We start from the raw sequence: 23845 nt of genomic DNA, 5'->3' as shown, positions 1-23845 counted from the left end.
ATGAAAACAAGAAGAATCACAAAGAGTAAAGAAAAAGAACAGCAAATAAGATTTAAAAGAAACTAAAAAGAGAATAAATATTATGAGATTAAAGAAAGAATGAGAACAAGAAAGAGCCAAATGCAAAAGTCCTGGCCAATGCAATGTGACACATTGGACACACATCACTCCATAGATGACTGGTCAAGGCACATGGAGCGGCCGAACACTGAAACACTGTTAGGCAGTAAACAAACAGTAAGTAGAGAAGAAAAACAAGAACAGAGACACGTAGAGAAAGAAGAAAAGAAATGAGCAAACACAGAGAGGATGCAGACACACAAACACACACCGGACAGAAATCATAAAGACTGTAGATAAGATAGAAGGTTCAACAAGGAATGTAAGAAATAGAAAAGCAAGCTGAAAAAATTATTTATCTGTATAAGAAGAGATAGCAAGTATTAATAGCATGAACAGTGAGGTTACAAAAACCAAAAAACCAAACAGAGAGTGAGATCGTTACAAACACCAGCACATTATAGAGAGAAAAAACAGAGCTGCAAGAAAAGATAGGGAATGAAGGAAGGAAAGCCTGGAAACACAAGAGAGGCTTAGTTTGGTCAGTCTGATAAGTATCGAAAAATAAGAGAGACAAAAAATAATAAAGAGCTATGCACACACAATATCTCTAACAGGAGACAAAGGGAGCGGACATGCTAAAGGGAGAAAGAGAGCACAAAGAAGAAAAGAAAAAGACAATAAATACAATTGATCACCAGGAAAAAGAGGAGCAAGAACGATCGCTCTTTAAGTGGAGAGCTCAAAATAAAGATGAAATATAGTATGAAAGAGAAATAAGGCGAAGATATACCATACAAAAATATAATATCATCGAAAACACAAAAAGGGACAAATAGTAAGAACATAGGAAATGCACATTTAGAGTGTCACAAAAGAGGGCGTTGGTAGAGATGAACTAATAACTATAAATTATATGAGTTAATTTTGACTCTAACCTGAATTTCCAACCATTAAGCAACACTCTAAAAGTGTGGACCGGGGGACACAGGGGCCAAAGCACAAACTGGCATTGGCTACATGTGCATATATAATATATGCAAGTAGGTGTCACTCAGAGAGTGAAGGCAATGCCTTGGACAGGCAGAAAACAAGGAGCCCATAGAAAGTCTGTCTGTCTGGCCAGCATTCTCTGTCGAGCTTTTCACTGAGAGAATGTATGTTGTTTTTTTCATGGTTTGGGCGCTAAAAACAGCAAATTTGGATGAGAATTGATGTTGAATGCAATAATGTGTACATTTTTGCAGAAGACAAGGACAGAACCGGGGGGGAAAATATACTGACAAATAGACAGACAGAAAAAGCAAGCAAACAAGACAAGCAAACAGACAATCACTTGAACCAGCAAAGGAACCAGAGCGAGACGGGGGGGAAGGAGGGATGTTAACCATTTCGAGAAGGGAAGGGAATATTCATCAATTGGTGTTAGTCGTATTAGTTGCCAAGGGAGGTAATTGCATTTTCAGGGGCCTGTTTGTTTGTTTATTTGCTTCTCTAAACTGCAGGCAATGAAATTGAGAGGAGAGGAAAAGGCTGGGTAAAACACACTAACTCAAGATCTGAGGATCTGCTCATGGAGAGAGACTTAGGGTTTGAAGTAACGGACGGCACCTCCCTCCTCCTCCGCCTCCCAACTATCAATGGGGGAGTGAACGTCTTCAATTATTCATTCTCCTTCATGCTTCATTCAGGGGTTCAGTGCATTCCCAGGTAAGTAGCTAGTGCGGCTATGGGAAATGGCCTTTCTATCAGCCCTGCTCTACAGCACCTGAGGTGGTCCTCCAGCTCCAGCACTGCCTCCAGGCTGTTTAAACAAAGCGGCTGGGGCTGCGGATTTGTTGCAGAGAATAAGATACTTCCTGCACATCATACAGTATATCATAAATTGAACATGAAGATTTGGTTTATTTAATTTCTAAAAAAGCAATATTAATTGAGGCAGATGGTAATTCTACAACTGCTACATTCTGGTGCCAATGCTTTTCCTGTCTGACCCCTTGGGGGTTTGATGTGGAAATTGATGCTTTAAAGCCTGCAGTTGTCTACAGTAACCAGTGGGAGGCAGAGTGGACTCAGTTCAGATCAGAGTCTCCCACAGCTAAGGCACAGAAAGTGGGCTGTTGGCATAGCAACGGCTCTAGAAACACAGACCATACATATGGGGGTTTGGGGTGTGTGTGACAAGAGGTTGTAGGGAGTGGGCGCAAGGGGAAAGGGTGTGTTTAGAGGGGTGCAGCAAACAGGCAAACACACTGAGAACAAAGAAGATAAAGGTATAGGATATATGACAGGTACGGGTGAGAGCCTCGCAGACACACACATTCACATGAACAGACATATGGAGGCAGGCGGGGCCACTTTGGGTTTCACCGTCCTGTGATACTATCCTGTTTTTGTTACCTGACCGAGGGCCAGCAGCTCGAAGAGAGGGGGAAGGGGGGAAAGACACTCCACTTCTAGGCTGGAGAGAGACGCGAGAAAGAAAGCCCAACCCAGCCCCCTTGTTTCTTTTTTTTTTTTTTTCCATTCTTTCCCCACCCCTCTGCAAACATGTCACACTCAAACAAACACGCTCGCCTGAGACCATGAAGTGATGTATTTCAATGTCTATGCTCAATTTCATAGCCGCCCACTAGATCTATCATTCTTCAGGGGCCACAGCACACTTCTTCCCAGGATCATACACAGTCAGAACCACAGCAGTGAGGCGTGGCGCTGCTTACGTAACTCATCATCCACATGAAACACATGTACATTCACACCGGAGTCAGCCAGTCATCCCTGCTGCTTCACTTCTCAGGCTACGACCAAACATTCTGCTGCTGCTGCCACGTATAAATATGGATGCTTTCGCTGTTAACTAATTGCTTCCTGCACGTTGGAACTGGAAATGAGTCTAAAATAGCATCATTTACTGAAATCCCATTTCAGGAAGAAGCAACAAGGGAGGTGCTAAACGCTGCCTTCTGTGTAGCTGCTTCTTTCACTGAACTCCAAATGGAAATAGAAAACCACAAGACAATTCAGTGGAAGCCAAATGTTGATCTTTAGCCTGATTTATGTCTATTTAAATTTCATTAGAAGCTGTATTTCAGATTTTTTAACTAATACTGCTTTTAACTTGGCCAGCTATTCTCTACTCGACAATGTGGTGTGATGCATCCGTGTTACAAGCGGTACATCTGTTTACTTCTTTTTAGCGCTACAATAATATCACCTTCACCTCCAAACCTTCTAATTTTTCATCCTTCAGTTGCTTACTTCACTTTCTACAGTTAGTGTTGTGACATAAAAACCTTGAAAATGGGCCAAAGCGATCTGGGCTCAGTGCCACAACACTTAATAAAACTCTGATAAAACTTTGATTTCAAAGGTCTTGATGATTCAAAAATGATGACAAAAAATAAAGCTCACTGGAGAGGAACAAAGTCAGCTGCAAAGAGTTTATTGTGTTCCCCCAGACAGCAACACCAACAAACTCAAGTTGATCCCGGGGTCAGACTGAATAGAGAGACACACACTTCTTTTATACTATTTTGAGGCTCTGAAGAGTCTCATCCTACGTTTGACCATTTCACCTCAGTCCAAACATACTGGTGGCTGGCAATCTGAGGTTCTAGGTACTTTCCAAATGAGTCACAGTGGACATTGTCTGCCACTATTAAGTCAGGGACTTGTCAGTGGGTGTTTTTCAAAATTAATAACCATAAATGAGGTTCATCCGCAAGCACACAAAATTATGATCCAATATTAGCTTAGGCTTGCATTTGGTATGTGAGTAACTGGATGCAATCGGTGCTCAACTGGACACACTCTTTTCAATGTTATAACATCAATGTGTCACAAAGCACTAATTTGTTTAATAATTTTGATAATTTGCTCTAAACATTTAGAGGCAAAGGTAACATTAAGGAAGTAAACAGATGTGCAGCTTATAAAACGGATATATGTCACATTACATTGTGCAAGTAGGAAGTTGCCCTTTTGACTGCAATACAGTAAAGCACTGCAAACATGATTACTCTGGAATCCAAAGAGGAGCTTAGTGTCTACCTTATCCACTGTGTAACAGTTGAGCCCTGCTTCCCTTTATGGCCTCCCAATACTCCCTGCAATTTAGCATTCATGTCTCAGAGCTCAATTAAAATAACTAACCTATCATTCCAGGGAATTTCAGCAACGTGAAATCATCAAAACATTTTAAACATCCGCTGAAACTCCAAACACGAGCACACCAAATGTTTTGAATGCCGATTAAATTCAAAGATTGCCTCTGAGGTGGAGGCTGCTGCAGATGTGCCACCTGTTCTGAGGCAGGACACAGGGGTCCCAGGTTAATGCTGCAAATAGCTCATCTCCCCAACCGCCATCCGTCTATCTGTATGTATGAGATGAGCATGTGTACCAGCATGTACCTGCTGCTGGCTAGAGTGCTGCCTTCGGCCCTGCATAACGCATGGATGTGCAGGGTACAATAAGTACTCTCTCCTACTTCTCTCATAGAGCGAAGATGGATTTGTACCCTGAATTTTTTCTCATCCTCCCCTGACATATGGATGGATGTATGTATGAATGCACTTCCCTCCTCCTCCTCCTCCTCCTCCTCCTCCTCCTCCTCCTCCTCTCTTTGTGACTTCTTTTTTCCGCCTTAGTGCTATCTACTTTTCCCCCTCTCTTAGCACGTAGCTGAATGCATCTCAACATTCCCCTTGTGATGCCTGGATGAGCGTGGTGGCCACAGGGAGTCAACGCCTCGGGGACAGTCTTAACCAGAACCCCTGAAGACTCCGCTGATTAGCCAGGCCTGTAAAGCCCCTGTCACAGGAGGAGCACTGTGTCAGACTAGCCGAGCATAGCATAATCAATTTACATGTTTATGTACCAACACACATAACAGATTTTATCATCTGGAAGCATTATAACAGTAGTTCTTCTTGTTAGCTGAGAAAACAAGACCTGAACTTATCACCTAAAAACCTACACATGTGCATGACCTCAGAATGACCTGACATTACATTAGCCTGAAAACACACACACACATAAAGATTAAACCCGTCCTCCTCCTCCTCCTCCTCCTCCTCCGACTAATGCAGTTAGAGCACAAACACACAGTCATGACGTTAAATAAGCAACCGTTTATATTGATTTAGGTAAAAGGTCATAACCGCCATACGCTGCATCTGTCTTTCATGTCAAGTTAAGCAATGTAATAAGCTCATAAATTATGAAGCAATATTATATAGCCCACTTGGCAATTAACAGACACTCAGAGGGAGAATCGCAGAGCGCATCACCGTCTTCGAGGCAGCGTATGCATCTATATTTATCAATATCTGCAGATGTATTCTAAAAGAAGAAGTAACTCCACTGGCTTACATAGAATGATGTAACATGCATGGATGAATAATTGAAAGACCACGGGCAAGTGGATTGAATGTTAATGTAGCACAAGGATGTGTCCCGCCTCCTCTGTCCCGAACCGGCGTCCTCATTGGCCTGTTGGCGTGCAGCTCAGAGAGAGATCTAGATTCAAAGCTCTCGGGGATTGTGGCTTCTCTTTATAGCAACACTGGAGGAGAACCTACAGTATAGGTTCACTGAATCGCAACAGAATGGAATGAGTGGGGACCAATGAGGCATTAACAAGGCACTCCAACATCCTAATTAAGCTTCCGACCATCTACAACCTACAGTATATATACATCTCAGCGTGTGTGGGTCCAGAAACAAAGCAAAACACAACTTTATAATCCAACCAAGGTCCTCCACTAACCTTCCCTCCCTCTCCTCTCTGTCAACCTTGGCTTGAAAGTCTCTATCAGCGGCTCTCTGGTGCAGTTGAAACTGTCAGTCACTTCATAAACAAATGGCCACGTGGCACACTTTCATCCAGCGATTGCGCACACAAGGTCAGTGAAGGAGCGTAATGAATATCACGCACTATAACACCTTCTCATGGCCAGTGGGGATAAGAGTAGTGTCTTTGTCTGGCTTGCCTTCCACTATATGGCCAAGCAACAATGAAGCGTAAACAAACAGCTGAAGGGTAAATGAAAAGCCTCTTTGTTGTTACTTGTCGAGTGCTTTACATATATGCTCCTATTAACATGATTATTTATGCTAACTGTAGTGCGAGGCCGGGAGTATTGTTGTTTTCAGTGGTGGAAGAAGCACAGACCTTTTAATTAAGTAAAAATAACAATGAGACCATGAAAAATTCCTGCATTTATACTCCTACTTAAGTTAAAGTACAGAAGTATAGCCAGCAAAATGTACTTACAAAATAACCAGCAATACAGGACATTACTACATTGTTAATACTGATGCAACAGTGTGTAAGCAGCATTTTATTGTTGTAGCTGGAAGAGGCTGAGCCAGTTACGCAGTTTAGTCCAGTGGTTCCCAATTTAAGGGTTAGGTCACATGATAAATCTGAGGGGTTGTGAGATGATAAATGGGGTGGAAAGAAGAAAAAATTAAGCTCTGCTACACAAATGTATTTGTATTTGTATTTTTTTTTTAACTTCTCTTTGTTTTTGGTGAAATATTGGATAATATTTCCTGTTTGTGCCTTTAATACTTCTTTAAATGCAAAATTTTCAATTAAATTTCAATTGAAACACCTCCTGAAGTGGGATTTACGACTCAGAAGATCTACATCAAAATCCAACATGGCTCCCCCATGTATCAACAGTAGTGAAAGCTGCTGATTAGCGCTTCTGTCTTTTGTGGCTCATTAAATCAGTCCCACTGGGTAAATGGAAAGTCTTTTTCATTATTTTTTCATCCAATCAGTCGTATACACAGTCTTTTGTGTTTGTGTACACAAAACACAGATTTATCAAGTTTTTTTTCTGACTTCTTGTACAGGAATGTGGTCAACCTGGGTGTGACATCATTCCCACCTGCAACTTCCAACCTCCGAGGTGAATGAAATGCACCATAACAACGATAATAAATACCTGAAATATGACAAAGCTCCATTTAGACACTGTGGTCACCATATTGGTATGGTCCACTAGTAAACAAATACAAAGTTTACTGGCAGATGCAGACTTTACTCCAAACTTGATGTAACTCACTCAGTTCTGAACGTTGCCAGAACCTTGATGTTTTGGTCTTTAATGAACATGAAAAATTGATCATGATATTGGTTACTATTTGGAATTAATTTCAGTTACTGGTGGCGATGTAATCAGTTTTATGCCAAACCATTAACCTTCTCAACAGCCATAACTCCCACTGGGACCTACAGGCTCTGACTTATGAATAGGCAACATCAAGTGTAAATTTTGTACAGTTCCTTCCCCCAAACTGTAGATTTTATCTATTACATTGTTGTAAAGTCACCTGATTGCTTGTAATGTTTTAAATTAATAACAAAATGTTTTAAATAAATAAAATTGTTTAAACTGAGAAGTTTGGCCTTATCGTCCTTTTTATTGTTTCTTTATTGCATTTTTATGAACTCAAGACACTCAGTTTGAATACAATTAAACAATTATTTGCATCTTCAAGACAACTGAGATTGTACTACACAAAAACACTTCATTAAAAGCTTTCCATACATCTAGATAAGAAAATTTTCAATATGCTATGCTATACCACACAAAAAGCTTAATTCTGTTCTGTTCAAAACTTTGCATCTGGCAGTTGTGATGGCATTGCAGTAAGTGCTTCACCATCTGTTGCCTGACAGAGATCTGCTCTTCAGGGGGGGTCATAAGCCAAAAACACTGGGAACCACTGGTTTATTTTTAAACAATCTATAAAAAATAATCTGTTTTTTTATGTAAAATCACTACAGTAACTATTTATCTATACCTGTCAAACAGTAAAGTGCTCCAGTAAATATACTTAGTTACTTTTTAACCACTGGTTGTTTCATTAATGTCAGCCACCACATATCAGTTCGGTATTCATCACGAGTGGAGAGATTTCACCTTTATGTCAGCACTGATGACGTCAACATTTGAGAATCACATAAACTTTTCGCATTAACTTCAGAGGCTTCATGTTTGGCTGAAATAATCTGCCAGCGACACGCTTCCCAGACGATCAATTTAGTTGAATAGATTCATGGAGTATAACATGAGCGATGCAGGTATGGAGATGAGTGATGGCTCCATGAAGGACGTGTTTGATGTAAATGCACACACTGCGATGATATGGCTATACAAGGGGTGTGGAAGAGTCAGGGAGACGAATGAAAGCGTGGCTTTGTCTCGAGCTCGCGGCCGGCTCGAGAGCCCCGTTTAGAATGAGCAACATGCCAAGAGTGTGATTGATTAAATCATGGTCAGACATCTGTGAAGTCAGCACTAACACCACGGGGAATGATATACTCCCAGCAAGCTTACACCTTGCATTTCTAATACACCGTGGACTTATAATGTTTGTTTGAGCCTCTAAATTTAGCATCCAATTAAAGTGTGGCTAAATCATTTATTAGACATTTGAATTTGTAATCTATCATGAAACAAACAAAATAATAAGTGGCTTAAGTGGAATTGGTTTACAGTCAGGAGAGAGACACACAGGACCTGACTAAAGAGAGGGTGTTTTTTTACTTCCTGCTTCTCTATTGTTCACAGATTGTAAGCTGCCAGTCATTATGTTTTGACTGAAAGATATTAAATGAACCTCAGGTTAATCTATAAAATACCACAATGCACTCAATCAACATTAATCGAGGTGAGTCCCGCTCCTGGCTACGTGCTGGACCGAGCAGCCTGCTTGCTGTTTAGCCTATTAGTGGATTTCACAACCCATTTAAGGAGGTTTCCAGGTGAACACCAGAGCTGGAAAAGCCAGATGTAATGTGCACAGCAAATTACACAGAAAATTGTACTCCGCTGTGGCTCTGCAGGGTTCACACTAATCCCGAACAATACAGATAGTTTTGATGTTCACAAAAGAAACAGTCCTACTCAAAAAAAAATACTTTCATGCTCGTTTGTAACTGTGTGGAGTCTGGGGAAAAGGCCACAGAATGCTTGGGGGCACGAGACTAAAACAAGACAGAAAAACTAAGAGACAAAAATCTTTCACTGGGTGTTATGTACTGTAGTGTAGCTCTAAAGTAGGGTGGACAATTACTTTTCATACAAGAGAAATTGATCAGGCTGCTGTGGGCCAGACACAAGTAAGGAATAATGTCCAATCATTATTGGTTATTATTGTTCATTCTGAAATAAAAGAGAGGCTAACTAATTTTCTAGCATGTCAGGCAACCTGAATGGCACTTTTTCACATTTTGTCCACTGGAAGAGCACCCTAGAGGACGCTTTAAGTCATACTGTCCACTGGAAAGCACTGTAAAGGGCAATACATCACAATTTCTCCCTTGGATGGGCACCACAGCAGGCACTTCATCACATTTTGTCCACTGGAAGGGCAACCTAGAGGTGAGTTTATCATTTTTACCTACCAGGGCACTTTTGCAGTGTTTTTATTATCAGTGATGCTAGACACTCGTTGCAACAATAGTATAGAAACAGTAGAAGAACAATGTAAACAACATGGAAGTATGGCACGTTCTGGTTTATTATAAATGATACAGTTCATTGTCATTGTCAGTGAACATAGCACTGCCCCCTGTCATAAAGGCCAAATAATGGTTTAAAACAACTGCTGGCCACAGGCCCTTTCTGACATTTAAAGGTAAGCTAATTTATTAAACTATCTTTGTTTGATTTTAATTACAATATTTCATTAGTGGTCATGATGTCATTGCAGGTCACATGAAACCTTTCAGTGGACCAGATCCAGCCCCGCAGCATTTTGCTCAGGTCTGCTCTAAAGGCAACTTTTAGGATAAATAAATGTGTTTATTAGTTCAGCGAAGGCAACGTCTATCATGCTGAAGACCCCGCAAATGACTCCAGTTGCACTGCCCACACGTGCAGTTTCTTACTACAGCTGTGCCGTCTAGATAAGAAAACAGTTACCATCTGTATTGTAATAGAGCCCTAGTTTTAAACCATGTGTCAAATTGATGAAACACTTGTGAATGAGGAATAATTGGTGTGACGAGTAAATCAGAATTTGTTCGCCCTCCCCTGCCATTTTGTTTTAAGGTGTGCGTCACATTATGTATCTCCAAATTGTCTCCAATTTGTCACAGAATCAAAGTGAGGTTAAAATGGCCTAATTGGACTGCAGAGGAAATCGAGTGTGTCGCATCTGCCTAGGGCTGGACCAAACGCTGTGTTACATGCTGGCGCAAATAATCAAAGCCACCATCCATGGTCGAAAATGAACAACACAACACACAGTGTGGTTGAGCTCACATGACACACAGCCACGGCGCTCATTTGTTAGTCTTAAACTGCTCGACAAAAAAATTGGTCCAATTCCTGAACAGAATGCAAAACTAATTATTTTGGGAGACAGGGAGATGGGAGTGAGTGTGGTGCATCCTTATAGATGAGCGGAAATATTTTGGCTTCCAGTGTGTAAGGTGGCTGGCAAGGAAAAGGTTTATTTTTAGCAGCATGTTTATGTAAGTGACTACCATGTTGTGGAATAATGAGGAGGCTCTCTGGGCCCTCGGTGGAGCTACAGAGACGGGACTCTCAGAGCAGCAGAGGGTGATTGAAGGAAGCTAATGAGCAGGAGGGAAAAAAAGAACACAGGAGTAGAAAGGACTGGGATAATAAAAGCATTGAAATACAAAGGAAATACGACAATTACCAATGGGAGGTCTCTGTAAAGCAGGAGTGAAGAGACAAACAAATAGAGATGAAAATGGTGGAGGAGAATGTCGCTGCAATGTAGGAGATAATTGTCATGACCACTGGCATGAGAAAACACTGTTTTATTTGAGTTGCCGAAAATTTGAGCCCTAACAACCAAAACAAAGGACTGGAGTACACTCTTAGAAATAAAGGCTGACATTCTAACCAGGACCATTTGCTTCTGAAGAACCCTTTTTTGAAGAAAGGATTTATCAAGGGACTTTGAAAGACTAAGGGATTCATTAAGAACCCTTTTCATCCAAAGAACCATTTTTGAGTTCTTCAAAGGCTGCTGAAATCCTCATCAAGGGCTCGTCTAGGGTTTTTTGTACCACAATATAAAAGGGTTCTTGGTAGAACCCCCTGGGTGGGTTCTAGATGAAACCACTGGAATGTAAAAGGGTTCTCAGTAGAACCTCTTGGGTGGGATCTAAATTAAACTTTTGGAATGTAAAAGGGTTCTCAGTAGAACCTCCTGGGCAGATTCTTGTTAGCACCCTTAAGAGGTGGAAATGTTCTGGATGGAACCCCCCTAGAGGGTTCTAGGTAGAACCACTACACCATAAAAAGGTTCTCTATAGAGCCCCTTCAGCGCGTTCTAGATAAAATCTTAGTTAAACCCATAGAATATAAAAAAGGTTTGTGATGCAAACCACTGGGTGGGTTCTAGTTGGCACCCTTAGAAGGTGGAAAGGCGCTGAATAGAACCTCCTTCATCTGTAGAACCTCTTTTAGGGGGCTCTGAGTGGAACCATTCACAGTTTAAAGTATAACCCTTTAAGTTGTTAGTAAAACTCCCTGAAAGTGTTCCAAGCAGACCCTTTCTAAATGGTTCTAACAGAGACCAAAAATTGTTCTTCTATGGGGACAAGCCAAAGAACCCTTTGTAGTTCTAGTTGGAACCTTTATTTCTCAGAGTGTGCCAGTGAGCATCGCACTGCTGTGATTTATGAGCTCATTACAGCTTTACAGCTAACATCCAAATTGCTTTATCTCTTTAACTCATCTAAGCATTACAGGCATTTTTTGCACATTTGGTTTCACAGTCAGCTCTCATTTTTATTTCCGTAACAATGTCAAGCTCCGGTGCTATTTCAGGTGCAGGTCTGTGGCAAAACGCACTTAAGAGCGGTGAGTCACCAAAAACACTAGAAAACATAACTACTCTCCTCTACCTAGATTCTGAAATCATCTCTTGTTTTTCCTCGATATCATACCCTTCACATCCTTTCAGTTCATTTGCACTCCATTCTCTCACATACAACAAGCACTCTCGCACGTTATCCGGTACCTCTTCTCAGGAGGGGGCTCCTGATTGGCTGCTGCTGGTGGTGGTGGTGCTGCCTGCGCTGTTTCCTGCAGGTCAGGGATATTGGCAAAGTCATCTTGCTCGGCCACACCAATGGCCAAAGCCAGGACCACCATCTTCCCTTCACTGGCTCCCCGTACGTACAAAAAAATTAAAATAAAATACGATAACGGAAAAATAGAGAGGCGAGAAAAGAGAACAGATGCAAAAGGAGAGGGAAAATCGGACATAAAGAAGGTGTGGTGCAGGGGGAGAGAAGAAAGGAGAGGTCATTTCAGGTGACAGCGAGGACAGAAAGCAGAGAGGCGGCGGGACAATAAGAGACCACATGAGAGTAAACAGAGGAGGCAGTCACAGAGAAAATGGTCATAAAGAGAAAATCTGCAACAACACATATACCCAAGCACTGAGCACTTCGTCCAGGGAAGGATATTAAGAAGATACTTTAACCTGAAAGGCCAAATTAATAATAATCTAATGATGTTAATGAAGTGGTGCTGACAACAGGTGCAGTGTTCACATCATACAGACAACAAATAATCAAAGGAACTGCTGATGTTTAGTTAATAATTGTTAAAGGATGTGATATTTAACAACTTGCACAGAAGCTTCTGCACATGGAAGATGTATGTACAGACTTTTATCCATAACTGTTGGCAAGCAACTTCACTGATTTATCCCTTATTATTACTAGCCTACAACCTTTTATCAATGACTGATTGAAATTGATTTCAATCCTTTATTCACTGGTTCAAACCAACTAATACAACCTTTTATCCATTAGCCTACTTTTAGCTAACTAGCAGAGATTAAATCTTTTATCCATAACGAAACAATTTCAACAATGTATCCATTAATTTAAGCTATTTAACACGTTTATCTATAACTATTAGCTGACGGCTTCAATTACTTATTTTAGCTAACTAGTTCAACTGTTTATCAATTACTTTTACTTTCAAGCAATTTTTTTTTTTTTTTAGCTGAGTAGAAACCAACAATCTTTTATACATTGCTTTTAGCTATTGCAACCTTTTATTCATTAAACTAATTCAAGCCAACTAAATTATCAATTAATTTAAGCAAACTATTTCAACATTTTATCCATAACTATTAGAAAACAATGTCAATATTTTACTTTTAGCTAACAATTACAACCTTTTTTCCCTTACTTTTTTCAGTTTTATCCACAACTTTTAGCTAAGTATCAACCATAAAAGCACTTAACAACCTTCATCCATTAGCCTACTTCTAGCACTGTATTTTTTATCCATAAATAAACAATTTCAACAATGTATCACTTAATTTAAGCTAATTATTTCAGCCTTTTATCCAGGAGGCAGTCACAGAGAAAATGGTCATGAAGTGAAAATTTCTAACCCCACACTCTTAACACCGGAGAACTGAGCACTTCGTCCAGGGAAGGATATCAAGAAGATACCTTAACCTGAAAGGCCAAATTAATAATAATTTAATAATCTTAATGAGGTGGTGCTGACAACAGGTGCAGCCTGTGTTCACATCATACAGACAACAAATAATTAAAGGAACTGCTGATGATTAGTTAATGATTGTTAATGGATGTGATATTTAGCAGGTTGCACAGCAGCTTCCACACATGTAAAAAAGTATGTACAGGCCTGTATGTACACACACACACACACACTCACAAACCACACCATTTACACACTCTGTAATTTATCTAGTTATTCAACCTGCCTTCTGCTTTCCCTCCAGATTCACCTTTCCCATCGAACATGCCTGTCGCCTTTCTCCAGAGTTAAGATTTAATTAAGCCTCATTAAGAAGATCTGGACTAATTGTTTCTATTTGAGTGACACAGTGTCTTGAGGTGCTCGGTGTGTGTCACCGTTTTCTGGGTCATTGCTCTCTCACTCTCCGTGTTGCACTCTTCTCGTTTCATCTCCTCCATTCTGCTACACCCCTGCTCTCCAAATCCCCTTCCCCCCCCCTCATCCCGATCCCCTACTCTTAATGCTCTGCCTCCTCATCACTGCTTCCCTCCTGTCACCCACACCCACGGTTCTATAGCTTAAGCCCCTGACTGTGTTACAATACCTCCGCTAAGAAAGTACGGTGCCTGCCAAGCCGTGGAAAGATATCACCCTAAACTTCACAATTTCATCTTTCTTACGCACTGTCAAAAGCTTTTCTTGCAGCAGTACAAAGACGTGTTTCATAATCTCCCTGTTTTACGTCTATACCAGTAGTTCCCAGCCTTGTATGTGTGACCTATCCCTATACTCCTTACAGATTTACTTAACTACCCCTTCACTCACACACCAGTCATAGAGGTTTTAATTTGAAATACCTTTATCTGCGCTATATTACTTTTAGCTGACGGTGTCAAACTTTTATCCATTGCTTCTAGCTCACGATTTCTATCATTTATCCATTACTTTTCATTCACTATTTCAACCTTTTATCCATTACTTCTAACTTAGTTTTACAATCTTTTATCCAAAACTATTAATAATTTCAACAATTTCTTTCAGTTTATTTCAACTTTAATTTAATTTCAGTTTAGCCATTGTTTTAAGCTAACTATGTCTGCTATGTATTCATTACTAAACTAACAACTATTACTTTTGGCTATGCATCTTAACTTTTTATGCATTACTTTTGGCCAACTACTTCAACCATTCATCCATTAGTTTTAACTGATTATTTCAACTGATTAGTCAAGTCATTTCCTTGGTCACGTGGTACAGCTACTCAATAAGAAGATTTTTTTTTTTTTTTAAAGCAGGCCATATTAATTAAAACTGCACAGACCCCTGGCTGGCTGGGAATCAATGGTCTATAGGCTACAGAAAAAAACTGAATTGGATCCCTCTTCTCCCATCATCTTTAAGTAGGAGCATTTACACTCAAGAATATTGGTAAAACACTTCAATCAATGCACTGAACATTAAGGAAGCAGAGGCAAAAGTGGGATCAGACACTAATGACACCAGGATAAATTATTGATTTTAAGCCAAAAAGCATGAAAACCATTTGGCCAAGCGTCTCCAAAGGCTAGATATCTGTGTCAATCACATCAACACATTCACTGAGCAATGATTCACCCAGAGAGGGAATCTGGCCAAGATTGAAATTAACTGGCTTGAACAATGGGTCATGTCTATTACTGGACCACTCTGTCATCAATCATATGAGGTGTTGCTGTTGCACAGAAGGAAATACAACAATGACCTCAATCTCACATCAAAATGATGAGTGCTATAGTTGACTATTATGGGCAATATTCTCAGTGACCTTGGTAGTGGCATGTGCTACATCGCTAATGCTCAGTTAGCCGATGGCATTAGTTCAGCTGTGTCATTCTCAAACACCCAGAGAAGCTTTAACGCACATAAAAAATAAAAACCAATGGTGGAAAGCTACTGTAAAATGGATTCACTGCAAAGGGACATTAAACACATGTTGTACCTTGGCAGTGTCCTTCCTCATCCCTTCATCGCCCCTCTCTCTCCTTCACATCTGCCCCCCACCCACCCACTTCTGGCCTGAAGAGACAATATGTTGTGGACGTAATGGTGCTGGTGACATAAGATCAATGCTTCAGGGTTAACACAAATCTACACACAGCTGCTTAACCCTTGTTCTTGTACTGATGCACAGTGACACGTGTGTGATGCACACACGGTGACACACATATCAGCAGGCCAGAGGTGGCAAAAGTACACACACTCTTCACTCAAGCAGATGTACAGATACTTGTGCAAAAAAAGACTGTAGTAAAAGTAGAAGTACTGATTCAACTTCTTTACTCAAGTATAAGTAAAAAACTACAGGCTCTGAAATGTAATCTAAGTATAAATGTAAAAAGTTGTCTACTGAAGGACATTTCTACTGACTCTTTCTGTGCAAGGCTGACCAAACCTCACCTTTTCTTATGTCTTTTCTCTTGTTACATCTTTTACATTGTTTTGTTCTTATTACCTCTTTTGTCTTTTACTTAACTTTTGTCTGTTTTGACTTTTTTTTTCACATATTTTTGTCTTTTTGCAAGTTCGACAGGTCTTTTCCTTAGTTTTTTTCTCATTGCATCTTGTTATGTCTTATCTCTTTAATTTTGTTTTTGTCTTATTACATCTTTCACATCATTTTCACCTCGTCACGTCTTTCAGGTACTTATTGTCTTGTTACATCTTCTCCATAATTTTTGTTTTATTACATCTTTCACATAGTTTTTGTCTTGTTATGTCTTTTATGTAGTTTTTTTGTTTTGTCATGTCTGTTACTTACCTTTTGTGTTTTTATATCTTGTTAGGTCTTTTACGTCATTTTTGTTGCCATTTTCACCTTGTTACATCAGTCATCCGTGATATGTACTGATGGATACACCAAGTAATTGTTTGTTCTGTTTTATTGTTCCATCCATTTAGTCAGAAATCAATCTTGATGTTGGGAAGGCGGCGCATAATGATGCAAAATAAAAATAATCTATAAATCCCATTAAATTTATTAAAACTAAAGTTTTGAAAATACAAGGAGTAGAAAGTACAGATATTTGTGTTAAAATGCAGGGAGTAAAAGTGAAAAGTCAGTCAGAAAAATAAATACTCAAGTAAAGTACAGATGCCTAAAAACTCTAATCATGTACAGTAACAAAGTATTTGTCCTTGGTTACTTCCCACCTCTGCAGCAGGCTAGCAGCACAGCCAGCAGACACATTATTAGCATAAAAGTTTAAGTGAAACCGGAAAACGAGGTGCCACTTTGGTTGCAAATAGGGATTAGGCCTACTGGTGTGTCTGCTAAGCAGGATATTTAACAGTCATTCCAAAGGACAGCTCAGACATAACATCATGTAATTGAGTGGGACGGTGTGAATCTAAAATATATTGTGACTTCTTATGAAAGCATCTCATGAATATTATGAACTAGCACCACAAGTAAAGACAATCGCAACAGACAGGCTGAATGCCATCCAAACAGATGTTACTGTTTAGCAGAGCATACAGCGTAAACATTGAACAATTCATCACAGAATGGGATAGAAATAACCTACAATATGTCGCAACTTCCTTGCCATTTTTCATGCACACGTCATTCGCTCTAAAATTAGGAGAAATGCATTTTATTGTTAAACAGATTGCTCAATAAGAAGCTTTGTAATTAATTTCAGCTGTGCACTGATGCAGCACTGTTTGTTAATATGAGCGAATGTTGAAAATTATAATTGCTCACAATATATTAATTCATTCAACGCTCGGTTTCGGTTGAGATGTGAAAGGATCATAAAACATATCAAGTAATCACATGCACTCCCCCCTAAGAATAAAATCTAGTAACACAATCTATAATTGTTAATAACAGAGTGATCTATGATGTTTTGATAAGATGAAATGTTGATCCATCTCCTGCACAAACACAGGGCTTAGAGCGAGAAAACAACATCTTATTTGCATTCATAATTCTATCCTTATTAACATTTATTAGAGATTTTTCAAATAAGTCAACCTATGGCCTCCTCATCTGTGTTCATCATCCTACATTAACATGATTAGCTATAATACGGATTGTACTTGTAACTGTATATAGTATATTTCCTTGCTGGTGTTACAGTGAGAGTTAAACCAAATGTTGTGCAACATGGTCCAAACACACACTCTCATATAGCTGTGAACCACAAAAACACACAGCGACATAATACACATGTATGCACACAAGCACACTGTACATATTTTGAGAAACAGAAGTAATATCCTTCCCTGGATATCAGATAAAAACTGACAGAAAACAGCCGAAAGAAAAGGCACAGGAAAACATTTTACAGAGATAAAGGTAAAGGCAGATTAGTCAGTACTGAAACATACAAACATATATACAGTAGGTCTATATCCATACGTATATATACATTAGATTCTAAGACATTAAACGTTACACATTAAAGCAAAGAGATACCTTAAACAAATGAATACAATAACACTGCATACTATAGCATATACTTTAAGACACGGTTAGAGACAGAAGCCTGAGCAAGTGACCTCACAGAAGACTCTAGGGCTGCAACTGATGATTATTGTCATTGTCAGTGAATCTAGTGATTAGTCTCACTATTAATCGATTCATTGTTTAGTCTAAATGACCAAAATAGTGAAAAATGGCCATCACAATTTAACAGAGCTCAAAAATTACAGCTTGAAATTGCTCGTTTTGTCCAACCAACAGTCCAAAACCCAAAAACTTTTAGGGTACTGTCATAAATGACAAAAAAGAGCAACAAATTCTTACATTTGAGAAGTTGTAGTCAGCAAATGTCTGACATTTTTGCTTGAAAAATTATGTGACGATGATGTAACAATATATTAAATATCATAATAAAAATGTCTCAATAATGTACAGAACTGTGACAACATGCAGTATATCATAAATGTTTATGTTATTATTTTTATTTTACTGTATTGTATTATCTTTTGCAGTGGAACATAGTCGGTACATAATTCAAACATTCAATGGAGAAGACATTTCATGCCAATTTCTTTGCACATACTTTGGTCATGGCCAATACTGTTATTTTATTTTATTAAAGAAGTAAATACAATTTAAGTTGAGAGGAAAAACAATATATGAACAAAAATGCTTTTTTGATATTGCGATAATTACCATATCATGGACTTTTTTTTTGTGGATTATTGTACCAAGAGTTTTTTCTATTGTTACATCCCTAATTACTTAAAAAATAGTTCATGATTAGTTGTCTTTCGATTGACTTGTCGATTAAAGGTCTGATCGTTGCAGCTCTAAAGGCCTCCACCAACAAATGAAGGAAAAGTTGTAGAGACTCACAGGAAAGACTTGACGTCCAGGCCGCGGTTCCGGATCTGATCCATCATGTAATCCCAGCTGCCAGGATTGGCACGCGAGCGCCCTCCTGCTCCGCCTCCCCTATAGCGAGAGGCACCTGCTCCTGCCGGGCTGCCCCGTGCACCCCGGGGACCGCCTCTTGTACCTGCACCCCCACCCTCACCACCACTGCCACCACCTCCCCCTCCTCTCCCAGCACCCCCGCCTGCTCCCCCAGGCTGTCCAGGTGCAGTGTGTAATTGTCCCAAGCTCTGGGATGTGGTGGGGGGGTTGCCGAGGCCGGGGCCTGGCGGATGGATGAGGGGCTGCTGGAGGCTCTGCTGGCGCAGCAGTGTCCGGGGCCGGGCCGGCCCTGAGGGGATGTGCTCCAGAGTGGATGCATAGGATAAGACTGGATCCCCAAAGCTGGGAGGACAGAGGAGTAGGGAGGAAAGAGAGCGCGAGGAAGGCCACGGCCGGCAGAGGACAGGATGATGAGGAGGGAGGAAGGAGTCAGAGGACACGGGAGAAGAAGAAGAAGATGTAGGAGGAGAGGAGCCGTGGCAAGAGGAGTCAGAAGTGGTGAGGTCAGGAGAGGAGGCGTAGAAGAGACAAGGTGGCACAGGGCAGTAGGAGGAAGAAGAAGTCAGGTTGACGTCAGGATAGATACAGGAAAGTTCACCCAAACAGGAAGTGGATGATCGTGAGGAGGAGGAGGAGGGAGGAAGAAGAGTGGTGTTTGAAGTAAAGGAGGAGGTGGAGGGAGGAGCATTGGGAGGTGGAGATAGGAGGAGGAGGAGAGAGAAAGAGAGCACCGTGAGGCAGCAGCAGTAACAGCAGTAGCAGAAATAGCAGTAGAAGGTGCAGCCTGTGTGATCGCTGTGTGCTGTGTACTGCTCTTGGGGTGGCGGCGGGCAGCAGTGTGCGGACTGTGAGCTCGCCCCGCGCGACTCTTGCGTCAGATGTGTGTGCACCTTCTGCGCGGTGTGAGCGTGCGGTTTGCGTGAGGGTGTGGTTCGCGCAGGCAGTGGTCGGATGTGCACTGTCCGCACAGGCACCACGTGACCTCGTCGAGGCGTGTGGGTCGTGGTTTTGCAGCTTCCCGGCCTTCTAGTTGAGGGTTTTTTGGTCTGATGAGAGATCCCCATTTCCTCTATGCGTCAGTCAACTTTTTCCATCTCTGATAGCCTCTCTTCCTTTCTCTCTAAGTCTTTTTAAACACATGCTGCACCTCTAGAGACATCCCAACAGCCAACCAAGTCCTACAGTATGACTCCCTCCCTCTGTCTCATTTTCCACTCCTCCCCTTTATTAATGCTGTTTAATTGGCTCTTTGCCTTTCTTAAAAGTGTCAGATCAACATGAAGGTGCGTGACACATACTATTTAGACGTCATCACTTACTTACAGGTGTATCGTTCCTGTGTTTTCTCTCCCTACAGTATCCTGTATCATCTTTTTTATATTTTTTTTCCTCCAACTAAATATATCTTCCTCTCTCTCAGATCGCTGTGTAACCCAGACTACCAGAATTAGGTCATGAGAGAGCTATTCACATCAGTTTACTCTGCTCTGCATTACTTCACCTAACACAACTTTGCATAAGGCTTTTAGTGTGCTATCCATCTTATTTAACTGTCACAAATAAAAGGATAAAAAGGTAAAAGGGAGGTTGTGCAGGAATGAAACAGATAGTGGGCAACAACAGAAAGAAAAAGGAGAATAAGAGGAGTGATTGCATGGAGAGAGCGATGGGAGTGATAAGAGCAGAGGGTGACGATGGAGGAGAGGCAGAAAATGGGGTGCGAGACACAAACACAAGAGACACAGACACTTATAGCAGCCTGAAAATAGAATCCAATTATAGACAGGGGGCAAAAAGAAAGATGAGAAGAGAGGAGAAGAATGAGGAGTGAGGTAGTGATGAGCGTAAATGTGTTGTGGAGGAAGAAATCACAGACACGAGGTGCCAAAGGAAGGTGCAAAAAAATCATGAAGAACTGAAAATTAACTGCCTCATTTACAACATGCTGAATATAGACCCCTAAAAATGATGTCATACCTCATGGCTGAGGGATACATGCAGTCAGTAACCGACATGCAGCTGATATTTCAGGCTAAATATTAATTAAAAGACGAGTTGGCATGGCTGGTGTGTGAAAATGAGACTATTTCTGTATTGCATTTTTAAAAGTACACTTGCAGGCTGTGCAGTTCCTCCCATAAATAAATCATCCTCTCCTGCAGATTTATACAGGAGCAGCTGGGCCGATTGTGTCAGCTGAAGGTTTGAGTCAGTGTGATACGGCTCCAGTAACTATTGTTATCTTCTCATGATGACGAGAGTTCACATTTCCCCAGTGCTCACACCTTGATCTGCGCCCGCACGCTCACCTTGAGCTGCACCTCCCTCCCTGCTGAACTTGACCTGACTCTTCCTGTTTATACTCAGAACTGATTCATTCATCTAATCATAGATGCTTCTGCTGCAGAGGTTAGCTAAGGTAAGGACAACATGTGCCTTGCAATCACTGTACACAAGTTAGTGTCCAAGTTGCCTTAAAATTTGACTTAATTTGAAAATAAAGGTGAAGTAATCATTTAATGATTCAAAACAAACTTTTCTAGCCAAATGAACTTTATTTTAATTCACTTATAATTAAGAAAACCAGCTAAATAAAATTAAGATATCAAATTGACCCAACTAATCTTCAATCACACTGGAAAACAAGTTTGATTTCCTTTTACGTCTTCTCAGTTTGAAGAGTCATTTCTTCATTTCACACAAAGATCTTACAGCTGCAGCTGCTCCTGTTGAAGCTACTTTGTTCCAGCACTGGCACAGAGACAATATGTGAAACTGCTCCCAGTGAATTTATTGAATTTGAAGTGTTAAACTGGGCATAGACTGTACAATTTTAGAAATGCTGCTTAATTCCAACTCCCACTGTACGAGTAAATCATCATGCAATGCTAAAAAGGCAAAAACATTCTGTCTTGACCATCTGTGCCTTCCTGTGTGTCGAAACTTCTAAAAAAAAAAAAAACAGAGTATGTGGAGTATATGGACTTGCAGGTCACTAGGAAAATGTGGACAGTACAGCTTGTCCATTTTACAGGGAGAACTGGAAATAAGCTTGACTAGCTATGTTTTACATGATGCATTTTGGCACCATGGCAATTTCAGTTGCTCTGTTTGCCACTGTGTGCAGGTGCAGTGAGAAAAATGGCAGCGATGTTGGGAAATTGACTCTTAGCTCTGCTTCAAATGTACGAGAGCCTTTCAGCAGCTACCAAAGGTTCTAACATTCATCATTCATCTAACTGTCCGACGTCCATTTGGGATCCATGGATCAGTCCTTGCTCCCCCACAGCAAACAACACCCAACAAGGCAGAAACTTTTTTAAAATAAGTCGTGCGGATGAAAAACCAGCTCAGAAAACAAGCTGGGACTGAATTCAGCACCAACCCTCATCATTGTTCTCAGTGTTTTCATTATGATGTTTTCTTCAATGTATAAAAAAAAAGGGTCTCAGGAGAACTTAACTCTCAAACACTGCTAATGGAAGTCTACAAATATGTTGCTCATGTTTCTTTAGACATTTAATTTAATAAGTTGATTGAACTGTACACTGTACAGTAAGTTGTTCAACTCAAAAGACTCAACTCAAGTTATATTAACTTGAATAAATACAGTTAAACTCGTATATTTACATTAAAGAGAAAAGGTTTGATTCTAGGGATGCCCTGATCATGTTTGCTGATCCAAATTGCCAATTATATACATATGTATGTATATATATGTATAAGCTACATTGACCAACTTAGTGTGTTGTTTTAGTTACATGCATATGAAGTTTACAGTGGTGTTGTACTAGTTTACCCGTTTCTGGAAGTATTGAGCACACAACTAGATAAATGAGGCTTGTATTATCCTATGCGAGGTGTGTGTCAGAGTTTTTAAACAGATGTTTTGATTAAGAAGTCTGGATAGCCTTTTTTAAATGAATTGTACTTTCACGTGGAAGCAACGCAGGGTGAGAGATTCAAATAGAAATCATGTTTGGGGTGAAGTGCTCGTTTTGCTTAACGACGCCAACTCGGCTGAGAACTGGCTCAGGTTTTATACGTCATCATCCGTTTTCACAAACAGCAACTAGACAGCATTAATCCAGATCTCCCTCGCATATTTTTTTATAAATCTTGCTCATAACAAATGATCTGGGCATCCCTAGTTGATTCCACTAAATTCCTGTATGATTTTTATAGTAGTGATGTGTTTTTTCTGCTGCATGAGACTGAAATGTTCGCTTTTGTTTCTGCCCGGTCGGTTCTGAACTCACTCTCTGGGTCTCAGTCCTCCAGACTGCATGTGGCCCTGGACGGTCTGCCACCTCCCGGCCTTCACTCCCTCTGTCACCATGCTCTTCACGCTGTCACTGCGATAAGGACCCCCCCCATCATCCCCATGCCCAGTTGCTGCCCCCTTCTGACCCCCTGACACTGCCCCACTAAGAGACAGGGACAGGGAGCGGAGGTCCCACGGCAGACAGAGGGTACAGAAGAGAAGAAGGAGAGTAATGACAGGCAGAGGAGAAAGAGACCAAAGAGTGTGAGAAAGACAGACACAAACACACACACACATACACACACAGAGGAAAACAGATTGAGCAACCACATAGCTAAGGAAGTGAGACAGATCAGTAGAGTGTGTGAGGGGGGCAGGTCTAGTTTTCCAGGCAGGTGGATGAAAAGGTCTGGAGCCCAGTGTGGAGGAAGAGAGGGATGGGGGAGAGGAGGGGGAAGAGGTAGAGAAGGAGAGCCTGTGGAGGGTGGAAAACCAGCAAGAAGTCACTCCTTTGGGCCTGGAGGACCAATACTACAGCTGCCAGCATTCACTAGCGGCTACAGCGTGTGGACGCCA

The 23845-nt window shown here is 40.8% G+C and overlaps 1 protein-coding gene across 2 annotated transcripts in view; it reads right to left on the bottom strand.

The window, feature by feature from the left end:
* Positions 1-23845, bottom strand: part of syt7a (synaptotagmin VIIa) — a 113006-nt gene that overhangs the window by 14047 nt on the left and 75114 nt on the right. Inside the window, exons 5-6 of one of the 2 annotated variants that reach the window (XM_084734725.1) lie at positions 18925-19347; positions 12091-12234 (exon numbers count right to left, since the gene is read on the bottom strand). In XM_084734725.1, coding sequence (XP_084590851.1) covers positions 12091-12234; positions 18925-19347 — 567 coding nt within the window. Of the gene's footprint in view, positions 1-12090; positions 12235-18924; positions 20158-23845 lie in introns of those variants that run through there. The other variant, XM_084734724.1, reaches the window with a different exon arrangement.

Source organism: Lutjanus erythropterus, chromosome 13 (genome assembly GCF_056507025.1).
Source record: "Lutjanus erythropterus isolate fLutEry1 chromosome 13, fLutEry1.hap2, whole genome shotgun sequence".
NCBI classification, from domain to species: domain Eukaryota; kingdom Metazoa; phylum Chordata; class Actinopteri; order Lutjaniformes; family Lutjanidae; genus Lutjanus; species Lutjanus erythropterus.
Note: the sequence above shows the minus strand (reverse complement) of the source record. Positions and strands in the feature narration are given on the sequence as shown.